Raw genomic sequence first — 25438 nt, 5'->3', positions numbered from 1 at the left:
AGTGCTAAACTTTTGAATACATTTTGCAGTAGAGCTATCGGGACTTACTGACAGATTGCATGTGGAGTGTGGGAGAAAGAGGGGTTAGAGATAATGCCAAAGTTTGGGGCCGGAGCAACTCGATGTTGGAGTTTCCACTTACCAAGAAGGGAAAACTATGCAAGGAGTACTTTATACTGGAAGGCTGTGGTATGGGAGATTGGGAATTTGGTTTTAGATATGATCAATTTAGTTAGACATCTAAGTACAAATATCAAGTAGGCAATTGGATATATGAGTCTGGAATTGGAGGGATAGGCTGGAGAGTGAACTACGGGATCCACTAGTGTTTAGATTGTATTTAAAGCCATGAGATGGGATGAGATCTCCATGAAAGTGAGCATAGACAAGGACAAAAAGAGATCTGAAGACTGACCCTGGCCCACTCCAACGTCCATAGCTGAAAATATGAAGAACCAGCAAAAGATACTGAAAAGGAAAGCCCAGTGAAGTAAGAAGAAAATCAGGAGAGTGGGATGTCTTGGAAGTCAAGTGTCTTAGTTTGTGGTGCTATAACAAAACACCATAAACTGGGTAGTTTATAAACAACAGAAATTTATTTCTCACAGATTTGGAGACTAGGATGTCACAGATCAAGGCACACACAGATTCAGTGTCTGGTGAGGGTCTGCTTCCTCATAGTCAGCACCTTCTCACTGTGTCTTCACGTAGCAGAAGAAGTGAGGGTCTCTCTGGGGCCTCTTTTATAAGACCACTAATCCCGTGAGGTTCTGCCCTCATGACCTAATCACCTCCTAAAGGCCCCACCTCTTAATATTATCACATTGGCCATTAAATTTCAACGTATGAATTTTGGGGGACACATTCAGACCATAGCACCAAGTAAAATAAGTGATCCAAGGAGGAAGGAGTGATCAACTAAGTCAAATACTCCTGATAAGTCAAATAAAATGAGGACTGAGAATTGACCATTCGATTTTGCACCATGGAGATCATTGTTTAGCTTGAGAAGAGCAGGTGGTATGATGCAGTGGGGGACCAAAGCCTGAATAGAACAGGTTTCAGAAAGAATGGATACACAAATGCTCATAGTAGCATTATTCATAATAGCAAAGAAGTACAAACAACCCAAGTGTCCACCAAGTGATAAATGGACAAACAAAATGTATCCATACCATGGGATATTATCCATCCGTAAAAGGAAATGAAGTTGTGATACATGCTACAACATGGATGAACCTCAAAAACAGTGTGCAAAGTGAAAGAAGCCAGACACTAAAGGACAAATATCATATGATTCCATTTATGTGAAATGTCCAGAAAAGACAAATCCATAAAGACAGAAAGTAGATTAGTAGTTGCCAACAGCCGTGGAGTTTATTTGGGGGATGATGGAAATGTTGTAGAAGTGGTGGTGATGGTTGTACAACATTGTAAATGTATGGAAAGTCGCTGGATTGTACACTTTAAAGTGGTGAATTATACAGTATATGAATTATATATCAATAGTAATAATAATGCCACTGGAGGAGACACATTGGAGACAGTGAGTAAATACCTCTTTTGAGGAGCTTTGCTGTAAAGAGGAGCAGAGAAATTGGAGCTGGAGGGGAAATGGAGTAACCAGAAGGAATTTTTTTAAATGAGAAAAATAATGGTATATTTGTGTAGTGATGAAAATGATCTAATACAGAGGGAGAAATTGATGATGCCAGATAGAGAATTTCGTTGTCAGATCAGTTTTGGTTCCTGTTTTCCACTGGCAGCACATTGATGCAGACACTGTGTGGTGAGCAGGCCTCTCACAGTGAGTGGAACTCAGGCCTTTTACCAGGACTTGGCGGCAGTGAGTGAAAAAGGTATCAACTAACATCATTGTTGAATAACCAATCTCGAACCACTAAGAGATGAGAAACACAGGCATCCACATGGGGGTAATCATAGAATTTTATGGCCACAAAGAAACACTAGAAGTTATTGTACAGATGAGGAAACTGAAACCCAGAATAGAGAAGTAACTTGCCCATTCACCTAACTAGTTGGCTGATCTAGATAGGGTCTTCAAGCTTCTAGTCCAGTGCTCTTTCCACTACTACCACACTGTCTTCTGGAAAAGGGAGGAGCATTTCGGATTAGATGAGTAACGATGCAAAGTCTAGAGAGCTACAAGATTTCCCCTCCAGTAGCAGGAAAGAGGAATATGGTAGCACCATAAGCTAAAAGGGGAGGCTGAACAATTATTTGTTCCTTCCCCCACCTTAACTCCAGCCAGAATTATGCTGAAACTCTCTTGGCTAAATAGTATCTGTTGAGAGGAGAAGGTACCTTTTCCTCCTGAAGCAATCCCTTCTGGTGTTGAACAGCAGTCCCTAAAAAACACAGCCCCTGTCCCTTCTTGTCTGTATGTATAGGAATGAGCAACTTCCCAACCTTTATAATCAGACTAATTCTTCCTACAGTCTTCTCTGTGCAAAATATGACTTCTTTTACCTTTATCCTCCAATGCTTTAGCCAGTTCTGAGCATTCCTTCAAGATTTCCTTGTCCTTCTGAAGTTGGGGAATCTGACCTACTATTCTAGTCAGGATCAGAGCAGTGCTAGAAGGTCGGTAGAAGGTTGCTGTGCCACTGATACCAGGCGCCCCTAAAAAAATTTGAGTAGTTCTCTGAGGTGAGAGAGAAGCTTCTTTCTTTGGCCAAAGGGGACAAATTGTTTGCCAAGGTGGAAATAAAAATTCTGTTCTGAGATGAGAGTGAGAGAGAGAGAGAAACAGAATCAAAATTTGGCAGGATGGAGAACTGCTATGTAGAGGTGGCCAAGCCAGTAATCCATTCAACTTTCAATTATCTGCAACTATCAAGAGGAGAAATGGCACAGATGACCTTGAACAGTGGATAATCCAAATAGGATTTTAAATTGCATGCTGTGCAGTGGTATTGTGTGGGCTTTTATTGTGTAGTGTGATGTTGTTTAAATAGTTCATTGATTTTCATAATTCTGTTTGACTTGGCCCAGGATCAAAATTGCACACCCCAAGTATTAGTACTTAATGCTTCATTGCCCATAAGTGTCCTGAGTGTCAGGGGGAAAAGCTGACCACAGAGAAATGGCTAACAAGGAGGTGATTGTCAAGGCAGGAATACTGGCAGAACAGCCTAAGGGGCTCCTAATTGAAATGACCCTGCCACAGTGAGATGCAAATGAGGGGCCCAGCAATTCACAGTAGGCAAGCCTTTCCCCACAAGGCTGCCTGAGTAGCCAGGATGCCCTTCCTTGCTTGTTTCCCAGGCATTTCCCTGGGGAAGGCTTCTGCTGTACTGAACTGAAAATGTCCCATTCTAAGGCCAAAGCATCAGTTGTGTCACCGCTACCAGTCCAGGCTGAGTTGACAGTTCCTCAGACCCTTTGCCCTTTGTGGGTAGCTCTCCTCCCACTGGAAGAAGACTACATTTATGTGATCTCTTGACCCTTGGTCTCCTGCATTCTCTCTGTTTCTGCGCTTTGTTAGCACATCCCCTCCCTCCACAAAAAATAAAAATAAAACCTTCACCCACTGACAAATTGGAAAAGCCTTCATAATATCTCTGGGTACCTTGTAGCCTGTTTTACAAATGCTCAGTTTTATCAAGGATGGCCAACAAGGAATTATCATTCTTCCCTGATAAGATTAGCAAGAGGGAGGGGGCAAGCTACACAAGCCTTGTCTCTGGGTGAGATATTTGCCTGGGGATAAGATGCGATTCCCATGCAGAAATGCTTATGTAACGAACAGTTAGTCCAAACACATGAAATGTTTCCAATGCCTTCCAGAATCCAGAGTAGGAAGAGAACTAAGGCACCTTATGGTCCAGCCCCCTGCCTCTAGGCAGGCAAATATTTCAATTAAACATGAACGTAGAATATAGAATTGTCAACTGTTTCTTCAGGTCTTCAGAGGTAGAGACCTGACATTTCTGCTCAGTCACCTCTCCTTGTGCTTGATGCCCTTGATAAAGATGAGAAAGAGGCAAATGGAATTGTTGGAGGTAATGCTGGGAAGAACTGAAATAAAAGCAGGGAGCGAACAGAAGGAACAAAGGCTGCAGGCAGAAAAAGCTTCCAGAGGCTGGTAGGGAAGTTCAGCTGCACTGCACAGGACATACCTAAAAGTTGACTGTGGCCTCCCAACAGCACTATAGATGGTTCTGTCTGTTCTGTAACTACATTGGCTGTCATATCCATCCCATCCATTCCATTTCCGCTACCAGCATCCTATTTCACTCATTCAACCAGTAAGTGTAGTGAGAATCTACTCTGTGCCGGACCCTGAGAATCCAAAGATGAATGAGCCACTGTGCCCTCCCTCTAAAGATGTGAGAATTCACAGTCTAGTGAGGAAGACAGGTCCCAGTGATAGACAATCACAACACATTTAACAAAGGCAAGAGGCCACCACCTTCTCTTCCACAAACGGAGGCTGCAGCCTCCTAACAGTTCTCCCTGCTCTCATGTCTCCCCTTCCAAGATTCATTGCCGCCAAAGCACTGCTTGGATCGTCCTGTTCTCTCCCTGAAAAGCTTTCCATGCCTCTGCATTGTCTACTGACTTCATGCTTACCTCCAGAACCTGGTACTCCAGTTCCCCCATGCTGTGGTCCCAGCATGCCTCTCCAGCCTTATCTCCCACTACCCTCCTAGAGGAAACTTGTGCTCCAGCAATGCTGTCCCCCCAGTAGACATCCCATCCGCCCATGCACTTTTCTTCATGCTGTCACCTCTGTTTGGAATGCCTGCCTCCCCTCGCCCATCACTACCTGCCTTCTAGGATTCAGACATTACCTCCCTCTTCTCTTCTTCCTCCTCTTCCGCTCAGCCCAGCTGGAAATGACCTCTGCCTCTTCTGAGCTTACACAGCTCCTTCCTTACATGGCAGTATTCTGGCATTAGAGGCACTTGTGTGCATATCTTATCTGCTCTACTAGACTTTGAATTTCATTCAGCACTGTATCCACAGTACCTAGCACAAGATGCTGATATTTACTGAATGAAGGACAAATGAAGATAAAAAGGGCATTATGGACTTGGAGCTGAATCATAGGAAGCCAAATGAAGTTATTGGTGAGGAAAGGGGAATGCAGTATTTTCTAAAGAACGTTTATTCAGTTGGTCAGTTTTCAGGCATGAAAGTGTAAAGAGGGTCTGACTCCTTCATATTTCCTTTAAAAAAATAAGTAATGAATTTTCCTTCTACAATCTGCAATATTTTCTTAAAAGCAAAGGTGGAGGAGCTTGTAGTTTCTACTGTGGCTTAAAGGGAAAGGGTAGGCTGTCCTGTATGAGAAAATATCAGCCCAAACATATTTTTAACAGTGTGTAAATATCATCTCCCCAACTAAAGCATATGTTCCTCAAGGACAAGAATGAGATCTGAATTTCCTTTACCATTGTTGCCTTTGTTCCACCGAGGAATGTGTGCACGCACACGTGCACACACACGCACTCACACATACTCAAGTGCATATGCACACAGACCATGGCAATGCTGAGCGGAAGGGTAAGTGCCCTCAATATTTCACTGGTCGGTGCCCTATAGGACCCTCATAGTGGAACTCTGTAAAATCAGGACAGGAAGGGATAATAGTAAGTCTCCTCTTACCAAACCCACTTCTGATGACTATGAAAGCAATAATCATTGCCTGATGGCACATTTCACCAGCCAGAATTTGTGCACCTGGTTCAGTGAGGGCTACAGCCTGCCTAGGGGAAGGAGGGGGTTGCTTCCATGTTGTGGCCTGAGGGGATCATTGCAGCATATTGGCTTGTACTCTCTACACCAAAGGATGCAGGCACCAGAGGGAAACACACAGCATAAGAGATTTTGATTAAACTTGCTTGTTTGACATTCACTCTGGAAAGATGCATTCCCCTGTGACGGGTGGAGGAGGAGAGACTCAAGCAAGCCATAGGAAATCAAAGCTCCCTTTATTTCTTATCCACTTTGAGCAATCTTTCCAAAGTTGTGGGAATTACCCACTGATGTGTACATCTGCCTGTGGGTCTTCCTTTAGAAATGACTCCAAAGAAGAAAGGTGGGCCTGTAGGTTTTGATCCAGGGTTGTATAAATGATTGAGCACATAACAGACACCACACTGCAGACACCATTGAACACTATTGCTTTGACTGTGACTAGCAGAATTGTGGTGCATAAGTGTGTTGGGGGGGGCTTTTTTTTATGATAGAATTGCAGTCAAATGTATACTTTCAAATGAGGATGGCTATTCAGCCACAGAAAGAAAACGAGGCAACATAACTTTCTAGATACCCAGCCATTGGATAGACCTGTGGGAAATGATACATTATTGCCAACCCCATTGCCTCCTTCAGAAAAGGACCAGGAAGCACCTTCCCAGCTAGGTCTATCTGGGTAATTACAGTCATATACAGGACTCTAGCTTTCTTTTCCAGATGTAGTACTATCAATTTGGGGAGTAGGGATGGGAGCAGAATATATAGGAATGTGCCTGTGCCCTTAGAAGTAAGCCGTAAGATGTATTTCAAAGAGCACCAATGACTTAGCTTAAAAGGTGTTTGCTGGGAGGTTTAGGAAACCAAATTTATCCACAGCCATTGCTAAGGTTGGTTGGGAATTTTAACCCTTGTACCTCTACACATGGATGGCTCAGTTGGTATCTTATCTTGTGATCTTGTTCTGATCAGTGGATGCAACCACTGCTCTCACCTTTATATGAAATCTTGCTTTGAAACAAGGGGCTGTGTGACTGAGAAAGAAGGAAACAGCCCCCAAGCTGGGAAACCCACTGGGAACCTGCATCCGTAGCGTCTTAGGTCAGATTTCCTGGAGGAATGACAAAGAGTGATCTTGCTGAGGGTTGAGGAAACCCCTTAGAAATCAGGAAAGGGAAACCAATGGGGCAGCCTTGCTGGTGCTGAATATGGAACAGAGAGGAGCCGCCTGCGTAATCCAGGCTGTTGGGGCCACAGTGTAGTCCTTCTGTCTGCTGCCTGGAAACTCCTCCCTGCGGGGAAAAGAGGGTTGATACCTTGGGATAATAAAGGCTGGGCATTGTTTTCCTCTCCTGGAAGAGACCAGGCAAATAAGATTCGGGCTGTACTGGGCATTCAAGCCTTTCCATGTTCCTTTCTCACCAGCAGCTGCTTCTTGCAGTCACAGAGCCCCAGCAAAGTCCATGGGCAAACAGACCAGGCAGAGGGAAGGATTTCACCATTAACCCAAGTACAGACAGCACCCTTCAGCCTTTCTTTGATAATGAGTCATTAGCTGCATAGTAGCAACAAGCCAACCATTTTGACTGAAATCCATTTAAACAAAGAGGGTATCCAATTAAACAACCAGGGTTTGGCATTAACTGTGATGTCAAATGACTTATTTGTTTATTTTTATTCACATATATGACTGTTTTGACCTCGTTTGTATGTGTGTCTGTGTGTGTACACTGAACTGGAGGGTCATTGTGTAGAGCCTCAAGTTCAGTTCTGTCCTATAAAATACAGTCCAACTCCTTTTCCAAGCCTACCAAATGTTGGTAGAAGTTTTAAAATTTGACCAACTGCCTAGTCTGAGTTCTTTAAAACCTAGAGGGTTAACAATGAATTACTGTGCCATTTTGCATAATTGTTAGGGGAAGGTTAGTAGAGCCAGACTCCACCATTGTGTCCAGGCTGTATCCTGCTCACTTTGGGTAAGAAGAATATAATTGTTTAACATTTTAAAAGCAAATGAAAGCGTTTAAATATTTTGTAATTTGCAACTTGAAAAGAAAACAGTAATGGGTTTCCAAGTGCATGTCTTTACTTTTAATGAAGTGTTTATTTTTCATGGTTCTATTGGCAATAAAAGAACAGCTCCACATCAAAAGCCTTCAGGGAAGCAGTTTCCATTTGGAGGACAGTGAGATTGCCAATAATTCTAATTTTTTTTTAAAAAAGTAAACTCACTAGGCTATATTTCTAGATATAGGTTATTGCTTATTATCCCAGGTAATTATTTCTTTTTGTATCTTACTCATGTGGGTAAATTACAAAACATTATGTACTCTCCTAAAAAGATTTTTTAAAAATTTAAGTGACACCAAGATCGGGGGCTCCAGAACGTTTTAATGAACGTGTTTCCATTATCCCCTGTGCCTGTTCATTTTGTTGGAAGAATGATTCATTCATTTCAAATTTGGCAACTTAAACAGCAGCAAATTATAATTTTCCCATCATAATGCAAAGTCAGTTTATTGGCTTTGAGGGCCCTGTTGTGCCTCCTTTTCCTTTGACAACACCACCCTCTGCTGGTTTTTGTGATCCATCACAGCTAAAGGGATCTAACCAAATTGCAAATGGAGGCCTCCCTGCAACATTGCACACAGCAAGACATGATTCATAAATCAGTTTTCCACCCTGGTGATTCATTACCAGATATATTTTTTCTGTAAAACAGCACAGCTCAAGGAAGTCATCAAGAATTCAGAACCTGCAAAAAATACCTTCGTTTGATTAATCATCTCTCTGACCTTTTTCTTCTTATTGAACAAGGTTAATAATACTTGTTATCACTCAAAGTTAAACTGTATTAGCTGCCAAGTGATTTTTATTTTGCAAAGGCCTGTTATCACTGTCAAGAGGCTTCAAAATTGGGATTGGTTACATTCCTCAGGTATGACCCCGAGGGACATCTGACCAATGCAACACTTCCCACTGGAGAGGTCAGCAGCTTCCACAGTGACCTCGAGAAGCTGACAAAAGTGGAGCTAGATACTTCCAACCGCGAAAATGTCCTCATGTCAACCAACTTGACAGCAACTAGTACCATATATATTTTAAAACAAGGTAAGAATGTTTCCTACTTCACCTGACTGTAACAGCACCTATCTTAACATCACAAACCTGTACACACAGTTAATAAATAGAATTCACCTCTGGCTGAGAACATGGATTCTTCTCTTTATTTTCCAGCTATGGAGGCTGAACCCCAGACAAATTCATACTTTTCACAAGTTCACGTATCAACAGATTGGGCTGCATCTCTGGGAGTTATGAGGTTAAATCCCTGCTAAATCTGCTTTTCTATCAAGTTGTTTCCCAATGCCCAGCTACTTGTAAAGCTCTTTTAGGGTATGACTAGATTATGTTAAAGAAATCTGATCTTAGCATTCTAGATCAATGCTGACATGGGTGAACAAAAAGGACAAATTAGGACACACATACATCAAGCAAGAATATAAGTGTAATGAAAGAATTAAAAGCTCATTCTATTCAAAGAGAGGAAAATAAGAAAGAATGGAAGAAAAAGAAGGAAGGAAGGAAGCAAGAAAGCAAGGAAGGAAGGATTTGGAAGGAATACCTCTGAAGCTAGAGAAGAAGTGGACACAGAGAAAATTTTTCTCTCCGCCCCATGATTATGGACTCATTCTGTTGTTAGGTTGTGAGACCAGGCACTCTAAGAGGAACAGTACCAACTAATGTCAGTTGTGGGGTACAATATCACTTAATATCACTTTGTGGGGTACAGCAACTGTGATGGTGTCCCCAGGTGGTAAGGCCGCTGAGTTGAAACTTCATAGTCTTTTCATTCTAGCTCCCCGCATATCAAACTGATCCAACAAGTCACAGAGGGAGTTTGTGAGGGAATTCTTTAAAAATGAAGAAGCAAAAACAAAAACAGCCTGAAGTGTTAGACAGGAGTCTTTTACCCAACAAACAAGATCCCTCAGCTGTGAGAATAACAAGCCCCACATGGACAGAGCACGCATCCACCTGTCAGAGCGGTGGTCTAACCCAGAAGGCACTTAGGTCCAAGCGCCCCATCTGCTCCTCCCTTTCTAAACTGGCCTCCGCAAGCTAAATTTATCTCTTCCCTGCTTCCTGCTCTTCCCTTTCTTCCCCCTCTTCCTCCTTTGCTCTTCTGTCCACAGAAAACACTCAGAGTACCTATCGGGTGAGTCCGGATGGTTCCCTACGTGTCACCTTTGCCAGCGGGATGGAGATCAGTCTCAGCTCAGAGCCCCACATCCTGGCGGGGGCAGTCAACCCCACCCTGGGGAAATGCAACATCTCATTGCCTGGAGAACACAATGCAAACCTCATCGAGTGGCGGCAGAGGAAGGAGCAAAACAAAGGCAACATTTCAGCTTTTGAAAGGAGGCTGAGGGTAAGGCTTGACCTTATGCAAGACATAGAACTTTTAGGGTTTTTTTTTTTTAACTGCAGAGCCCCCCCTAATCTGAAGTCCCATTTCAGCAAAGCTTTTTCTAGGTGACTGACTAGTTTATATGATATATTAATTCAAGAGAGGGTGCTAATGGCTGATAATGGTTCAGTATCCTTAAATGAGCATTCTAATAGGAGCTTTCTTTGTCATTACCCAGCTAAAGCACTCTAATAGTAGCAATTTCAAGCACCAAAAAAGTCTGGTTAGAGAAATAGGTTTAGTCAGGAGGCCCTCCCGTGCCCCTGGCAGCATGCCCTGGAGATACATATCTGGTCCACTCGGTTGACCCAGGTCCCTGCTTTGGGGTAGTTCTTTGGAAAAAACAGGCAGGCACACAGACAAGGATGTGATACATAAGGCAACATTTGGACAACAGCAAGATAAAAGGAAAAATCAGTGAATTATATCATTACCGTGAATACATATTAAGGGCCAGAGGGGTAAAGGACAAGTACTGAAATTGAGCTGGGGTGTTCAGAGAGAGCTGCCTTGAGGAAACTAAAGATTTGGGAGTTTTTAGTCCTTACCAAACACAGTTCACCACAGTTAACCAGAGATCTCTGTCAAAATTGCTTTTCTGCAGCACACGAAGCCTACAAACACCACAGCACTCTGTCTACCTGTCCCTTCTTGAACATTACCAATGTTAGAATGACGTGACCAACTTTCCAAATATAGTAACATTCACTATCAGCCCTAGAGCAACTGCCAGCCTGCAGGAAACAACCCCGCACTATTGAGGCCAGGCCTGCTTGGAGCACCTGTGTCACGCCTGGGGTACCAGGAATGCTTGCATTTTCTTCACTCCAGTACTAATTCAGTAACCTTAAGGCTATGCGAATGCACCCGCCAAACAACCACCCAATTCCAGGAGAAGCAGTCAAACCAGTCACATGGCTTGATATGAAGAAAATAAACTACAACAGTGCTCACTTTTCAATCAGTTCTATTGGTGCTACATACCCACAGACTTCAGTGGGTGTTTTTTGTAACCACCACTAAAGTTGTCTATGTGCACAAGTCAATTTGTATGTTTCAATTCTATTGACAAGTCTCTGAAACAATAGGTACCAGGTATGCCACTGAATTGAGAAGTGAAACCAGTTCAAATAATCAAACCTCTCTGTGCAGGTAGCAGTAGGGCTTTCCATCAGAGTTCAAAAAATAGGATCTCCTGGGTGGAATCCTGGACAGGGAAGTTAGATGACCTGGTGTTCATACACAGTTTTAAAACTGGCTTAAGAAATGTCTTGATTTTTTTTTTTTTTTGACTTGTGAAATGAAAATGTAGTACTAGAGAAAAGTGGCTTATCAACCTCATGGATTCGTCACAAAAAATTATATTGAATAAATGATTTCTTAGTTCCTCCCCCAGCTTATAGCCTCAATAAAACATTATGAACCAAATCATATACTATGTGACTTTGAGATTTTCCATTCTTTAGGATAACCCATCCTATTTTCTCCCCTCCATATGCACAGATAATGGAGAGAAACGATAAACTGTAATTTACATCCCATATCCCAAATTGTTCTTAATGTTGAGAAGCTAATTGTCATAAAACATTTGGGAGCTCTGTAGTGTTAAGGAGTAAAGTGTTTAGTTAATAATAATAATTTGACCCATTTCCCATCCTGTGGTATAGTCGAGCAGATTTGTGGACTGGAATATAAGGGCAACAAATTTAATACTTTTTCCTCTGTGTCACTTCTGGGGTACTCCCTGAGGTCCTGGGGCTGAAGAATGGAGCCCCTTACTGGCTAGGTGGTGTTACTGTACGTGCCCCTAGAAGTCCAATAACAGTAACAATCCTTTACATATGTTTAGTGCCTTAGAGTTAACAAAATGCTTTCATAGCCAGGATTTTATTTGATCACCACAACCATCAATTATTGTTATTCCCAATTTTTACAGATAAGAAGACTAAGGCCCAGAGAGGTTAACTACTTTGCCCAAAGTCAAACAGCTATTATGGATCAGAGCCCAGGCTAAAATGCAGGTCTTCACCTAGTGCAGCACCCTTTCCACTGCATCAGGCTGTGTTGCCTTGTTCCTTAATATAATTAATCTATAAATCATTGCCCCACTCAGTGGAGCCACCTTGGCAGGGCCTGACTCCTCATTTCAATGCTGACAAAAAGAGACAAATAATCGACTCTAATGTACTGGCAAGTGTGGGTGGTGCAGGACAACTGGCTGGCCTCCAGGCAGGGAAAGCATGAAAGAGGCAAAAGGAGGAGGGAGGCTGTTTAACTGGTTAATTCTTACCTGCTCTCCCCATTCTTAAGGATTTTAGTTTATACTGCTACCTTGGTTTCCCCAGATCAGGCATATCCAATTTAGTGGAATGAATATGCTCCCAAAAGGTAGGTGTAAAATCCAATTTTGACAAAAAAATTCTCTTTTTCCACTGACTTTATTATTTAAGACGTGGTGCCTCTTCACTTCTGGTGGCTTTCAAGGGGCAAGTGAATGACAACTTTCTCTCTTCCTGGGCCAAATATGCAGTGACCCATTAGTAAGAATATGTGTAAAGAATAAGCTTCTCTGATTCCCCCAAGTACCTCGACACCTTAGACTGAATCGTTTATTTCTCCTGGTAAAGCTGTCATTCCAGAGCTGTTCAGACAGAATTTCAGATAGTCACACAACGTAGAAACCCCTGTTGTACTGTGGGAAAGGAGGCTCCTCTTTGAAAACCCACGCAAAAGTGTGGTTGTAATTTGCAAATGTGCTCGGACAGCAGGTCATAAAGCACTAATTGTTCAGGCACAAAATGACAGGTTCATTTAAAAGCCCGTTTGGTAAGATGTTCCAAAACGCTACCGAATATACCTACCCCAGACCTTCTAGCTGGAAAGAAAAAAAAATCAGAAAGGGATAGGCCTCTCTTTGTACAGAAAGCAATAAGAGTTGCTTTTCTCCAATGATCAGTGATTGTTTTTTGTGCATAGTCAGGGTCCTCTTCAAGGTGAGGGAGGGAAATTGTTGGGAAACATGATAAACTGCCCAGCCTGAGCAGGCAAGGGATTTGTTACCTCTGGGCTATCCTTCATCAGCTCCATTAAGTGAAATAAATCACATTAACATCCTGAAATTTCATTTATTTTAAAAAATCCATTTCCTCCCAACCTCAGTTGTGTTTGAATCATCTTCCTTGCAAAGTACTTTTGCATCCAGTCCATGTATCTTCTCATCTGCTGCATCAATCTGTCCCCATAAATACATTTCCCTGGACAATAGAGAAATTAGAGTGCAGATAACAATAGAGCCAACTGTAAAAGAATTGGACATTCACCAAAAGCAAACTGGTTTAGGAACTACATCCAGATTTCACCTTTCTGTGTCTGTGGATAATAATCTGTCATATGAGACTTATCCCAGCATTGAATCCCAGAGCTCTTTATAGGATTTTGCAGACTGAGTTGTAAGGTTACAGCAAAACTCCGGAACTGCAGCCTCCTTTACATAAAAAAAAATAAAAAAAGAAAGAAAGGAGTTTAGCACTTCAAACCAAAGTCATAAAACCAAGTAGGATGACTATGTGTTTTCAGACAAAATGAAGCAAAGACTAATCTAAAACCCTCACAATTGATTTTTTTTTTCCTTCATGCAAAGATAACTGGCAATAGGGTAGATTGGTTTTTAAATGCAGCATGTAAATGTTTATATGTGAGCTGAGCTCTGAACAGGAAAAGAAGCCCAGTTGAGACATAGGGTCCCAGGTTGACAAATGATGGAGCATTTAGGAGGTAGCCAAGAGGATTCCAGCATCTCCCTCCATTCTCAGAAATCGCCTTTGCTGACAGAGCCCTCAGCTTCAGGATGTTCATTAGCTTCACAATATTTTAACTTCCTTCTTTCCAGGTTTGGTGGAGGCATTCGTTTTGTGAAAATTTAAATAGGGAGCCTCCTTGGAGACAGATTTATCTATTTTAAAAATATATCTGTAGTGCTTCGAATCATAGAAACGAATATTTTTGTTAATCTTGCATCATCCCCACTAAGATAACTAGAAAGAAAGTATTATTTCACACACAAAAAATTAAAACTATCAGTTGTATGGTTACACAGATGAATTAATCAACAAGAACATATTTAAACAAGAGCAAATTAACAAGTTAAATGATATGGCTGAAGTCAGATGAGAAGAATGAGTTAAGATTTTGAGGAAGAAATGGTATGCCCATAATTTTGCACTTTTCTCATCTATGAAATGAGACGTATGGACTGTGCAGTCTCCTTTATTAGCAGTATTATTACCATTAACCAGAATAACAGCAACTAACATTCCTTGAGGTCTTACTATGTGTACTGCCATATATTAACCATTTACTACTCATAACACCTATCAGGTAGGTTTGTTATTATTATTCCATTTTACAGATAAAGTAACTGAGGCACAGAGAGGTCACACAGCTAATAAATGGTGATGACAGGATTGAACCCAGGCAGTCTGGCTCAATAGCCCATTTCCTAAGATCCCTTTTGGCACTAAGATTTTGTAGTCCAGCAAGATAAAGAGAATGTCTTAGCAGTAAAAAAGAAAAAAGGAAATTTCAAATGAAATATTATAGGATGATACTAACACTGAATATATGCCCTGTTCATTTATAGTCAACTCTGTGAAATAAAAGCAAGCCTAAGTAAGATTTGATTGTCACTCTAGAGATATCAATAAATAATAAAATCTGTGGAATTAATGTAGTGGTTGATTTAAAAAAATCAAGCACTGAGCACCTTAAAACTAGTGAGCGTAGAGTAGCATGTGCTACTTTAAAATCAGCTGTGACTTTTCTATCCATTCTCATAACTTCATGAAAATTAAATGCAGTACATCTTCCAAACTCTGACGTGGCTATTTGGCCCATCTCACTTATTCACCTTCTGACTTCTTCAGCAAAAATTAAATGGGTAACTCAGTTGTATTATTAGCTGAAATGCTAGACAGTGTCCTTGAAAATTCAGTCTTCTCTTCCTTGTAGAGGAAAGAAAATCAACTGCCATGATCATAGCTCAGAGTTCAGCATGATTTGTATGTGTGTCTAGTCAGTTGAACCATACCAAATTGCCCTTTGTGTAGGCCAAAAACAGTCAAATATCATCAATTGCCTTTAGATCAACCTAATATATTATTATCTTACTAATTGAATGAGTCTCAAATTGGAAGCATGAGAGGAGTTTCTCTTGAGCAATTAGAACACAAACTCCTAGGAAAGAGCAGGAAAGGGCTCCAAGGGGAGGCAACATTATCCATAGCTCTCCAGAGCACACTCTTCCGTCTTTCCTCTCCTGAACAAAAATCAAGCCCTTCTTACTTCTCCTTAATACAGCTGAAAAAAACTTAAGGGAAACTAAAGGGGTAAATTACAGCATATATACATCCTCCCCTATTTAAAAAAAATTACTAAGTTCAGCTTTCTTACCACAACATGCAGCTCATCAGTCTCAAAGGTCTTGTTCAAGAGCAACTGTCCAAAGAGACCCTTGTTATCTTGGGGTTATTCTCAAATTTCAGTCCTTTCTTTTTCTTTGCCCCTGTCTTTGCCAGGGGAAGGATTAGTGTAGACTGTTTGCAGAAAGAGTGAAAATAAGGATCAGTGGCCCACACTTAGGTCAGTGCTATCATCTTTCAGGAAAGCCAACACCTGTATAAATGTAGAGCTTTCCCAACCTTGCCCATGACACCAGCAGTCAGTGGCATTCAGCCTCATTCTGATTCCTGCCATAGAGGCTGATGGCACATTGGCACACAAGAAGGAGGTTGGGAGAGCTCACCTGGAAAAGTGTTCTCTTTCCTAGGCTTCTCACACATGGTTTCCACTGGACACTCAAGAAGGAACCTGTGACGTCTTTGATTCCTTCATCCCTTTCAGCTCCTAGCCGAATTTTACATTAGCTTCCAAACCTGCCTTTGAAACAAGTGTTTCAGCAGCATCGAAATATCAGGGTGCATTATCCAGAAACAGAAGCCTTGATGGGCAGAGAACATTAGGCAGAGTTTTCCTCAGCTTGCTTTGTAGTGGATTTTAAACAGTGATCCCTGCTTGTGTAGCTGTAATGACTTTATTAAGAAATGTGTTCTTGAGCAGTAAACTTAATCTATCAAACAAATAAAACCACAAATTTAGTTGAAATGGAAATCACTTGTTATTTTGGCTCTTTAACTATCATTATAACATAAATTGTAACAGTTACAACTGTCTCTGGGAGTACATGTATATTTTACAGCTATTGTAAATGAACAGTATTACAGTTGGAGATATGTGGCTATAAAACCACAGGAAGGGTAGTTGAAGAAAGAACACCTGGTTTCCTACAGGCTTCTAAATGCTGCCTATCAAAAGACAGGAAATATGTGCTTCTCTATCACCTTTTAGTTGATAACAGCAGGTTACTGTATATTTATGCAGTACAACACTGCATGTATTGGCTACAGATGGTTTAAAGAGTCAGGATTCCCAATCTGTGGCTCTATTCCCTGAGCTATACCTATCCCTGAGACTAACAGCACTTCCCCCCAAATAATTTGAGTATCTAATCACTAGTCTTCTGGATAGAATTCATGGCATAGAACATTTGATAAGTCCTTTTTGGCAGAAGTCCAAAATTAAGGGACTATCATTAGCCCCAGCTGACTGACGAAGAAACTAGAACCAAAAGAGGTTTAAAAAGCAAAGTGCCACACCCCAATAGAAAAATTGGCAAATGTTATGAACAGACAATTCACAGAAGACATACATGTGGCCAATAGATGTTTAAAAAGGCTCGACTTCACTAGTAATCAAATAAATTCAAATTTAAGCCACAATAATATACTGTTTTCCCACTTTCATATTGGGAACAGTTTACTAATTGTATTAAGTCGATGCTAGCAAGATGGACTCTCCCTCTCCTAGTTAATGGGAATATGAATTTATAAAACATTCGTTAACTATTAAGTTGCATCAGGAGTCTTTTAATAAGCTCTTCTCATTTGACCCAATAGTTTCACTCATAGGGTTCTGTATTAAGGAAATATTCATTAACAAAAATGTTCAACAAAATATGATATATGAAAGAAAAATGGAAAACAAAAAGTCTAATTTCCAATAATGGGAGAATAGATAAATGTTTATCATGTAGTAAGATAGAATGAAACCATTAAAAGCCATATTTTAAGAATATTTAATAACATGATGTTTTAGTCCTTTTTATATTGCTATAACAGAAATACCTGAGACTGGGTAATTTATAAAGGAAAGAGGTTTATTTGGCTTACAATTATGGGACAGCTGCATCTGGCATGGCCCTCAGGCTGCTTCTACTCATGGTGGAAAATGGCAGGCAGCTGGCAGGTACAAGCAGATCACATGGGGAGAGGAAGCGAGAGAGAGAGAGAAGGTGCCAGGATCTTTTAAACAACCAGCTCTCATGGGAACTAATAGAACGAGAACTCACTCATTAACCCCCCTACCCCAGGGAGAGCATTAATCCATTCATGAGGGATCCGCCCTCATGACTCAATCAGTTTCCAACACTGCCACGTTGGGCATCAAATTTCCGCATGAGTTTTGGAGGGGACAATACATCCAAACACTTTGCTGAAGATAAAACATTAACTGAAAAATTAGGACATAAAACTTTAAATACAATCTTAGTTATATGTTTTAAATGTATGGACAGAGATTATGCAAAAAATTAAGGTAAATGGAATGAAATGCAGCAAAATATTAACAGTGATTCTCAGTGGAGGATGGGATTACAAATAATTCTTTTCTTTGTACATTTCTCTATTTTCCAATTCTTGTGCAATGAAAAAGTTATCTTCTATAATGGGGGCATGGTTAGAGATAGGGGAGGTTACTTTAAAAAGGCAAAGTGCACAAGATTACTGAGCAAGAGAAGACCAGAGTCTGATATGAGAATATTGGCTTTGCACTCATCTAGGCCACTAAGATAAAACTCTTTCTGAACCAAGATTTTGAACTTGGACTCCTGAGACCCCTAGAGGTTTCAAGTTTGGTCTCAGGAGGGTTCAGAGCCCCCCTGAGATTATATCAAAATTGTTCACGTATGCATTTGTTCATGTGCATTTTTCTGGGGACACAGTGCATAGATATTTAAAGGGATTCTTGACCACAAAAGTTAAAAATTAACATAAATTAAAAATTATGTATAATTTTTAATATAAAATTAACAGCTATACATAAAATTTAGTTGAATAGCTAGTGAATTGGTTCAGTCCAACTCTGATTAATGTAGCCAAACCCTAATATTGGTTTTTCCCCCTATCTCATTAACCAGATATTTAACATTCTGTTTGGAATCGTGTTGACAGTTCTTACAGATATGAATCTAGTACACTAAGCTACAGTCACCTCAGAGTCTGAAATGGGCCTATTCACAGGCCTAAATCAAATGAGAAAAGTAATCATTATATTGGAAAAATAACAATTACCAATATTGTTTTACAACTTTGTTTGTTTACCAAGTACCCGTATATGCAATATCATTTAATTTTTAGCACAACTTTGTTATGTAGAGTGGTAACATCACTCTCATTTCATAGATAAGGCAATTAAGGCCCAAACAGAAGAAATGACTGGTGTCCAGCCTAGCAACAAGTTAAATGTCTCCTGACTGGCTCACTGCTATTTATACTTCTCAAAGTCTCTCCTTTTTCATACTTGCCTTTGTTCCCGCCAGATATGCTTGGACTCCCTCCACCCAAATTAAAACTCTGTCCCCTGAAAGCTGGGGTGAAGGGTACATGGTGACTCTACCATTTTTGCGACTTCTTGTGAATCAGATTATTTCAGAATAAAAAGTTATAATAAAACAGAAAATCCACTAAAACTAAAACTTAACTAAGCTGAACTAAACTAAAATAATTTTTTTAAAAATTAATTTTAAAAGCCCTTCCCTGAGCCTTCTACTTACTCCTTCAAAACTCCACTCTTCCACAGAGTCTTTAGCACACTGGCCAGCAGGGATGGAACCCTCTTAATGACTAAACTCAAGAACAGCAACTGTTTTTCTGGAATACAAAAGAACCATTTGAATATTGCACTTTCTAGGTGGTTGTGTTGTAATCAGCTAGCCATAGCAGAAGTTACTGGTGGGTCTACCAAACACTGACACTACTAGCTGAAAAGCGGGAAAAATCAGGTCCGTCGTCCAGTTGCTTTGAAAATCCAATAAAAGTCTTTTTGCTCATTTTTGAACTTTTTACTAATTCATTTAGTTATTTGGTTATCTCTTATGGACCCAGCTGAATTTCATCAGTCAGGCACCATTGAGTGCTGTCTTTCATGGAATCCAATTCAAGGTCCTTTGAATCAGACTCACTCTGGGACAACTACAAAGTTTTGAGGTGCCCATGCAGAATGCTAGCATGCTGTAGAAGAAGCCTAGAACCAGAACCAAGCCAAAGTACTGTTCTAAACTTGGAATCCAAATTTAATTCCATCCTTGCCACTGGGAGACTTACCAACACCTACCACATTTACCTGCTGGCCTCCCTGAAAATACTGTTGAGTGGGGTTCCATCACTAGGGGGCATCACTGAGTTCCCCTGCGGTAGGTGTGAAGTCATATACCTCCAAGCCCAGCTGAGCAAGGAAGCCAAAGAAAGGCATCTCTGTATAAATTAGAGGAGGATCGCTGTAGAACGTTTTTTAGATTTCTAGTCGCATAAATAATTCACCATTCTGTGTGCTAGCCACTTCACTGGTGAAAAGGAAGAAGGAAGCCCCACTCCTTAGTAGGCATCTGATTCATATAAAATAGTGGCAGGGCACTTGAGGCTTGAGCTGGGAATAAAACAGTCAACAACCAGATGTTGAAGGTCTAGAGTATGCCAGGTACCTTCCCAGGAATTAAAACATAGCCCCAACCCTATAGGAGCAAACACCCTAGTGGGGGAATAAAGATAAGTAGCATCTGAGGGATGTGAAGCCCTGAGGATTCAGAGGCGAGACAGAACCCATCATCGGAGACTCAGGAAAAGCTTCGTGATTGTGAACACACTAGCTGAAGAGAACCAAAGCAGTGCACAAAATGTATTTTTTATCTCTCTTTTATAGGCCCATAATAGAAACCTGCTCTCCATAGACTTTGATCATATCACCCGCACAGGAAAGATCTATGACGACCATCGAAAATTCACCCTTCGAATTCTTTATGACCAGACTGGGCGACCTGTTCTGTGGTCCCCCGTAAGCAGATATAATGAAGTGAACATCACATATTCACCTTCGGGATTGGTGACATTTATTCAAAGAGGGACGTGGAATGAAAAAATGGAGTATGACCAGAGTGGAAAAATAATTTCAAGAACTTGGGCTGATGGGAAAATTTGGAGCTATACATACTTAGAGAAGGTAAGTACAAAGAAAGGGGAAAAAAACTATAGTTTTGAATTTTTGAATGAGAATATTGGAAAGTATCACCCACCTTGGTGAGGACCTGCAGAAGAAAAGTCTGGGTTCTAGCTGTTCTGTTCCGTAGAAGTAAGAAAAAAAAAATTGGTGAACCTATAAGGATAAGCTGTTTTTCAGCTGAAAATTTTCCCCAATCCCACATTCTGCCAAGTACTCTTTCAAACTGAAGTCAGGATAATGGCTTAGCTTTCTCCTCATTTGAACATATTTGTTCATGCTCTTGAAAAGGTATCTTTACCATTATGATAGCTTATACTGAGGGAAAATAGCTAGAAAATCATTACTAAATTGTGTGTTAATGTATCTCAGCTCTGGTGAAAAGCCTCTTACCCAGAGGATAAGGAATTCTAATTTTGTTCGGATAGTCAGTGATATTTCAGTTGTATACATTTAGGACTAATCTTCAAAAGTAATCAGCCCGAGAGAATGGTGGCAGTGGGGCATCATTGGTAATAGTCTTTTGTGTGCAGTGAGTCACCAGAAACACCCATACTAAGAGCTTGTGGCCTTTGTCTGGTAAGGTTAGAAAAGGATTTTAATCCCACAACAGGAACCATTTGTCTAACATCAGCCCCTACACAGAAGAAGGATTTCTGGACAGATCAGTACCACAGGACAATAAAAGTAATTGATCTCTATCTGCCATCTCAATGTCTGATCTCCTAAGATATTATCTCTTTTTTGCCCAAATATATCCTTTCAACTGAATTCATCAGTCCTGAATTAATTTCTGGGAAAATTAAAAAATGCTTTCCTTAGAGAATTCAAAGGTTATCAGCACAAGGTAACCCCTAGAAGTTCTTAGAAAAGTCATAGAAGTTTATAGCTCATGTGGCAAAATTTCACTATTTGCACCAGAAAATGCCAAGCCTTTCAGATACACCGCCCAAAGTTTTTTTAAAAATAGTGTTTCTGTGGTTGTATGTCATTATAAAACTATTTTACTACTTCCCAGAATCAGTCGCTGGAAAGTTTACCAAGTTAGCAATGCTTAGAAGATAAAGCAGAGTTCACTTGGGAGCCAGGGTAAAAAGCAGGAGTCCTTTGCTGCATCCACCCATGTCCTTTTCTGCTGAAGAAATCTAGCAAATTTATCATCTATCCTCCACACTGGGAAAATCTGAATCTTATAGAGCAAGTCTTTCCTATTTTTGAATTTTGATAACAAAAATGATGGGCAAAATCCTATGACTATTGTCTACAAAGTACCAAACTTGTTACAACACTAACTGAATCCAAATATTTAGTGGTATGTATACATATGCGAAGTGTTTCTAAAGCATATATTGATGACCTTCATATGAAAAAAAGATGCTACCGATCATTAACAGAATATTAGCTGAGTTAGTTTTCCAGGAATGAGGATGGGTTTACACTGATCCTTCCACAGGTCCTCCATGTGACTGGTGAAGTAGCCAAGACTCCTTAGGAGCATACTTGGGTTTGAACTCATAACCCCAACCTCATTAGCACCAGAGACTGACCAGCTGAGCTAGTTGCCTATAGACAGTCACATCCAGGTCTTATAAGACTTTCTCTTTAGGCTGTCTATAAAATAACGGAAGAGCCAACTGAAAGCTTAAATTTTGGTCCTGCGTGCAATTATTTAGCCTCTTCTCTGACACCAGTGAGATTTTATTGCTTCTCTTTTCTGAATTAGCTGATTATTTCATCAAATTTACTTGAGCAAAGAATCACATGAAGCAAACGTCACGAGTTCTTTTTTTTTTTTTTTAATTATTTTTATATTTTTCTCATGAGTTCTCTTTGCTATAGAAACTTAGCTGGCAATAATTCTTAAAAAGGAAAAAAGAAAAGAAAAAACACTCTGTGAGACTGTCAGTGCCTGTAGTGGACAGAAATAAGGCTTTACTGACCTAGAATAATACATTGAGAAAAGCCCCGGTGACTTCCAAAGACTAGTTTACTGACCAGTGAGACAAGCCAAACCATTTGTGCCCTTAGTTGACTTTTGTCCCTTTCTTGATTTCATGTTTAATTTGTTCTCTAATTAAGAGGGTAGGCCCTGATTTAAATAATCATATTATGCAAAACTCAGAACCTTCAAAACACATAATTATGGAATTGTTCTTTACTTTTCAGAAATCATCCATCATGAAATTGATTTTATGAACGTTATTATTACCAGTGGTAATAACTAATTCACTCAATAGATGTGATGATTAAATAAAATAACAATATAAAGCACCCAAGCAGAGAATTTAAATGCTAGCTAGCACTTACTGCCACTTGAAGGTAAATCAAAACAAGAAAGAACAAAAAAGAGGAAGGAAATTAAAACATCTTTGAAATTATGATTTTAGGAAAAAAAGAGAGAAAGTAGATTGAATTCACCAGAATGTGATTTACATGTAACTTTTTCAGCGACTTGATGATGCTCTGTGTCTCCTTGTGTTCTTTCCAGTCCCCTCTTCGACATGGCCTTTACTGGCACATTCTTTCACTGTGACAGGGGCAGAGCAGGGACAAAGAGTCTGGTTCTTGTAGTATATTTTAAAGTAAGAATTCTCAAACTTTAAAATGTATTTCTCTTTTTACAACCCAAAATACTTCTGGTATTACGGCTGTAAATTTGTTTGCCATGCCTATACTATGATATATTAAAAATAAGCAGCAGATTTTTCACCTTAACATGAAGACATTTTATAAAAATGCTTTGACTTCCTCTAGAGTAAGTGAAAGTTATGCATATCATTTTCATGCACAATGGTTTGTAGCCATTAGGAGAAAAATAATTATTTGGGTAATGGCTGTGGTTGCTTAAATGATCTCTTCTCTATTAAAAAGAATCAATTATTGTTTTTTAAATTTTCTCTATGTGGTCATTAATTCTCTGTCTTGATTTATGAGACTTCCCTGAGTTAATTATATTTTGAAGACTTGTGGGGCTAAAATGTCGTATTACCGTAAATGTAAATCTTTCAGTTTCCTAAAATCATTCTTACAAACCACACTTTAAAAATGCATTTAAATATATTTTATAATCATTTAATAAGATGTTTTAGTCTTGTACCTTTACACGAAATTGCCTCTTTAGTGTTCAAAGGCTGCCTAGAGGGACAGAATGCAGTCTTTGGCTTGAGCGTCTGGGTGGCCCCACACTGCCATCTGGTGGTTATTCAAATGCTTTAACTTTACAATTTTCTACTTTCAATTCTATTCTTGTTCAAATGAGGATACAGCCATGATTGTTCTTTTTTGCTTTTTCTTTACAATGACCTCTTTTAAGATCTTATAATGAATTAAGGAATAAAAGTCTCCCACTCTATTATTTGGACTAATAAGAAATGGCCTTTTATCCTGTAGCAGATGTGTGGACATTGGATGGATTCATAAGCATTGTTTTGAACAAACTGAAAATAATGCCCACCCAAAGTGAAAAAAAGCAGCCAAATGAGAGCTAAATGGTATTCTGGCAACATAATGGTTATATTCATGAGATTCCCAATCACGTCATCCACATGCTTGCCATTGGCAGGAAGCTTTCAAATAGACCAGGGAGCTTTCGAGATAGCTCAGCATCAGCACCACCTAGGAACAGTGTCCAGGCAGTGGTTTCTTACAGGCTGGAGGATGAGAACGGGGGAGAGAATACAATAACGGTATGCTATAAATGTTTGGCAAGGCTGGTACAGCAACTGGAAAAGACATGGCCCAGGCAGGCTGGTACTAGTTAATGTGTGGGAGCCATAAGGTGCTTGGCCCTAGCCAGCGTCACAGGTGACAGATGTCATTTGTTCATGGCAGATTGACAGAAGAGAGTGGAAAGGAGCTGAGAAATCTGTCTTTCAGCCTAGGAAGAATGCAAAGGCATTCTCCACCAATTCCTGTGTAAAGCCTCTTCACCCCTGCCCTCTACTTGCTGTGCCATTCTTGTGAAAATTCCCTGCCGGTTTTATTGAGTTCTGCCGTGGTCAAGGGGGGGCAGTTCTCCCTTCGGGTCCCCAGGCCCACGCAGGATTTCCAAGTCTCCTGCTTTTTGTTCAGGAGCGTTTTCAGAGGTCACGATGGTGGGTTGTCCACAGGAGATAAGCCGATGGGAGTTTTGCACATACCTCTGGATCCACAGGCATAGCGTTGGTGGAAAAGAAAGAACAAACAAATGAGCAAATAACCACTGACTTTGACTTCACCGTGCTGACATACAATTCAAAATCAATAATTCTCAGAAAGGTAGGGAGGATATACAGTTTCAAAAGGCACATTCAATGTTAGAATATCATTTCGTATTTAGAATATTTAAAGGTACATTATATATGTTTATGTAATTCACATTCATAAATATTTATGTAATTTGCATTTAGAAAAGTCTTAAAATACTTATTGTTTTCATAACACAAACTTCAGAAAATAAAGCTTAGCTAAATTATTTCGCTTGATAAGGTAATTCTCAAGTGGGGAGTGGTAAAGCTCCCTTAGGAAGTTATATCAGAATTTCCAGGGGCAAGCAATTTTTATTTTTATTAAAAGATAAGATTTAAATGCTGATCAATTAGAGTTCTCACTAAAACAGTGCTTATTTTATTAGAATTAAGATTAACCAATATTTATGATATACCTATTACATCCTAGGTATTATGCCTCAACAAATAACTATTCCTGAAATACAGATCAGTTTGGGGGAGAGGGGTTGCATAACCAGAGAATTTTTCACTTTTGCTGGCTTGCTCCCTTGATATTCAAACATGAAACATGAAGTTAAACCATGAATTAAAAAAATAATAATAATAACAATAACAATAATAATATTTTATATACAACATTTTAGGAAGACAT

General features: G+C 40.0%; 1 protein-coding gene across 3 annotated transcripts in view; it reads left to right on the top strand.

Annotated features, from left to right (window-relative positions):
- TENM1 (teneurin transmembrane protein 1) overlaps positions 1-25438 on the top strand; it is a 559047-nt gene that overhangs the window by 527468 nt on the left and 6141 nt on the right. For all 3 annotated transcript variants that reach the window (XM_063082943.1, XM_063082944.1, XM_063082942.1), the window contains 3 exons: positions 8663-8835; positions 9921-10156; positions 20285-20581. In XM_063082943.1, coding sequence (XP_062939013.1) covers positions 8663-8835; positions 9921-10156; positions 20285-20581 — 706 coding nt within the window. The remainder of the gene's footprint in view (positions 1-8662; positions 8836-9920; positions 10157-20284; positions 20582-25438) is intronic.

Source organism: Cynocephalus volans, chromosome X (assembly GCF_027409185.1).
Source record: "Cynocephalus volans isolate mCynVol1 chromosome X, mCynVol1.pri, whole genome shotgun sequence".
Taxonomy (NCBI): Eukaryota; Metazoa; Chordata; class Mammalia; order Dermoptera; family Cynocephalidae; genus Cynocephalus; species Cynocephalus volans.
This window is presented reverse-complemented; position numbering and strand designations above follow the sequence as displayed.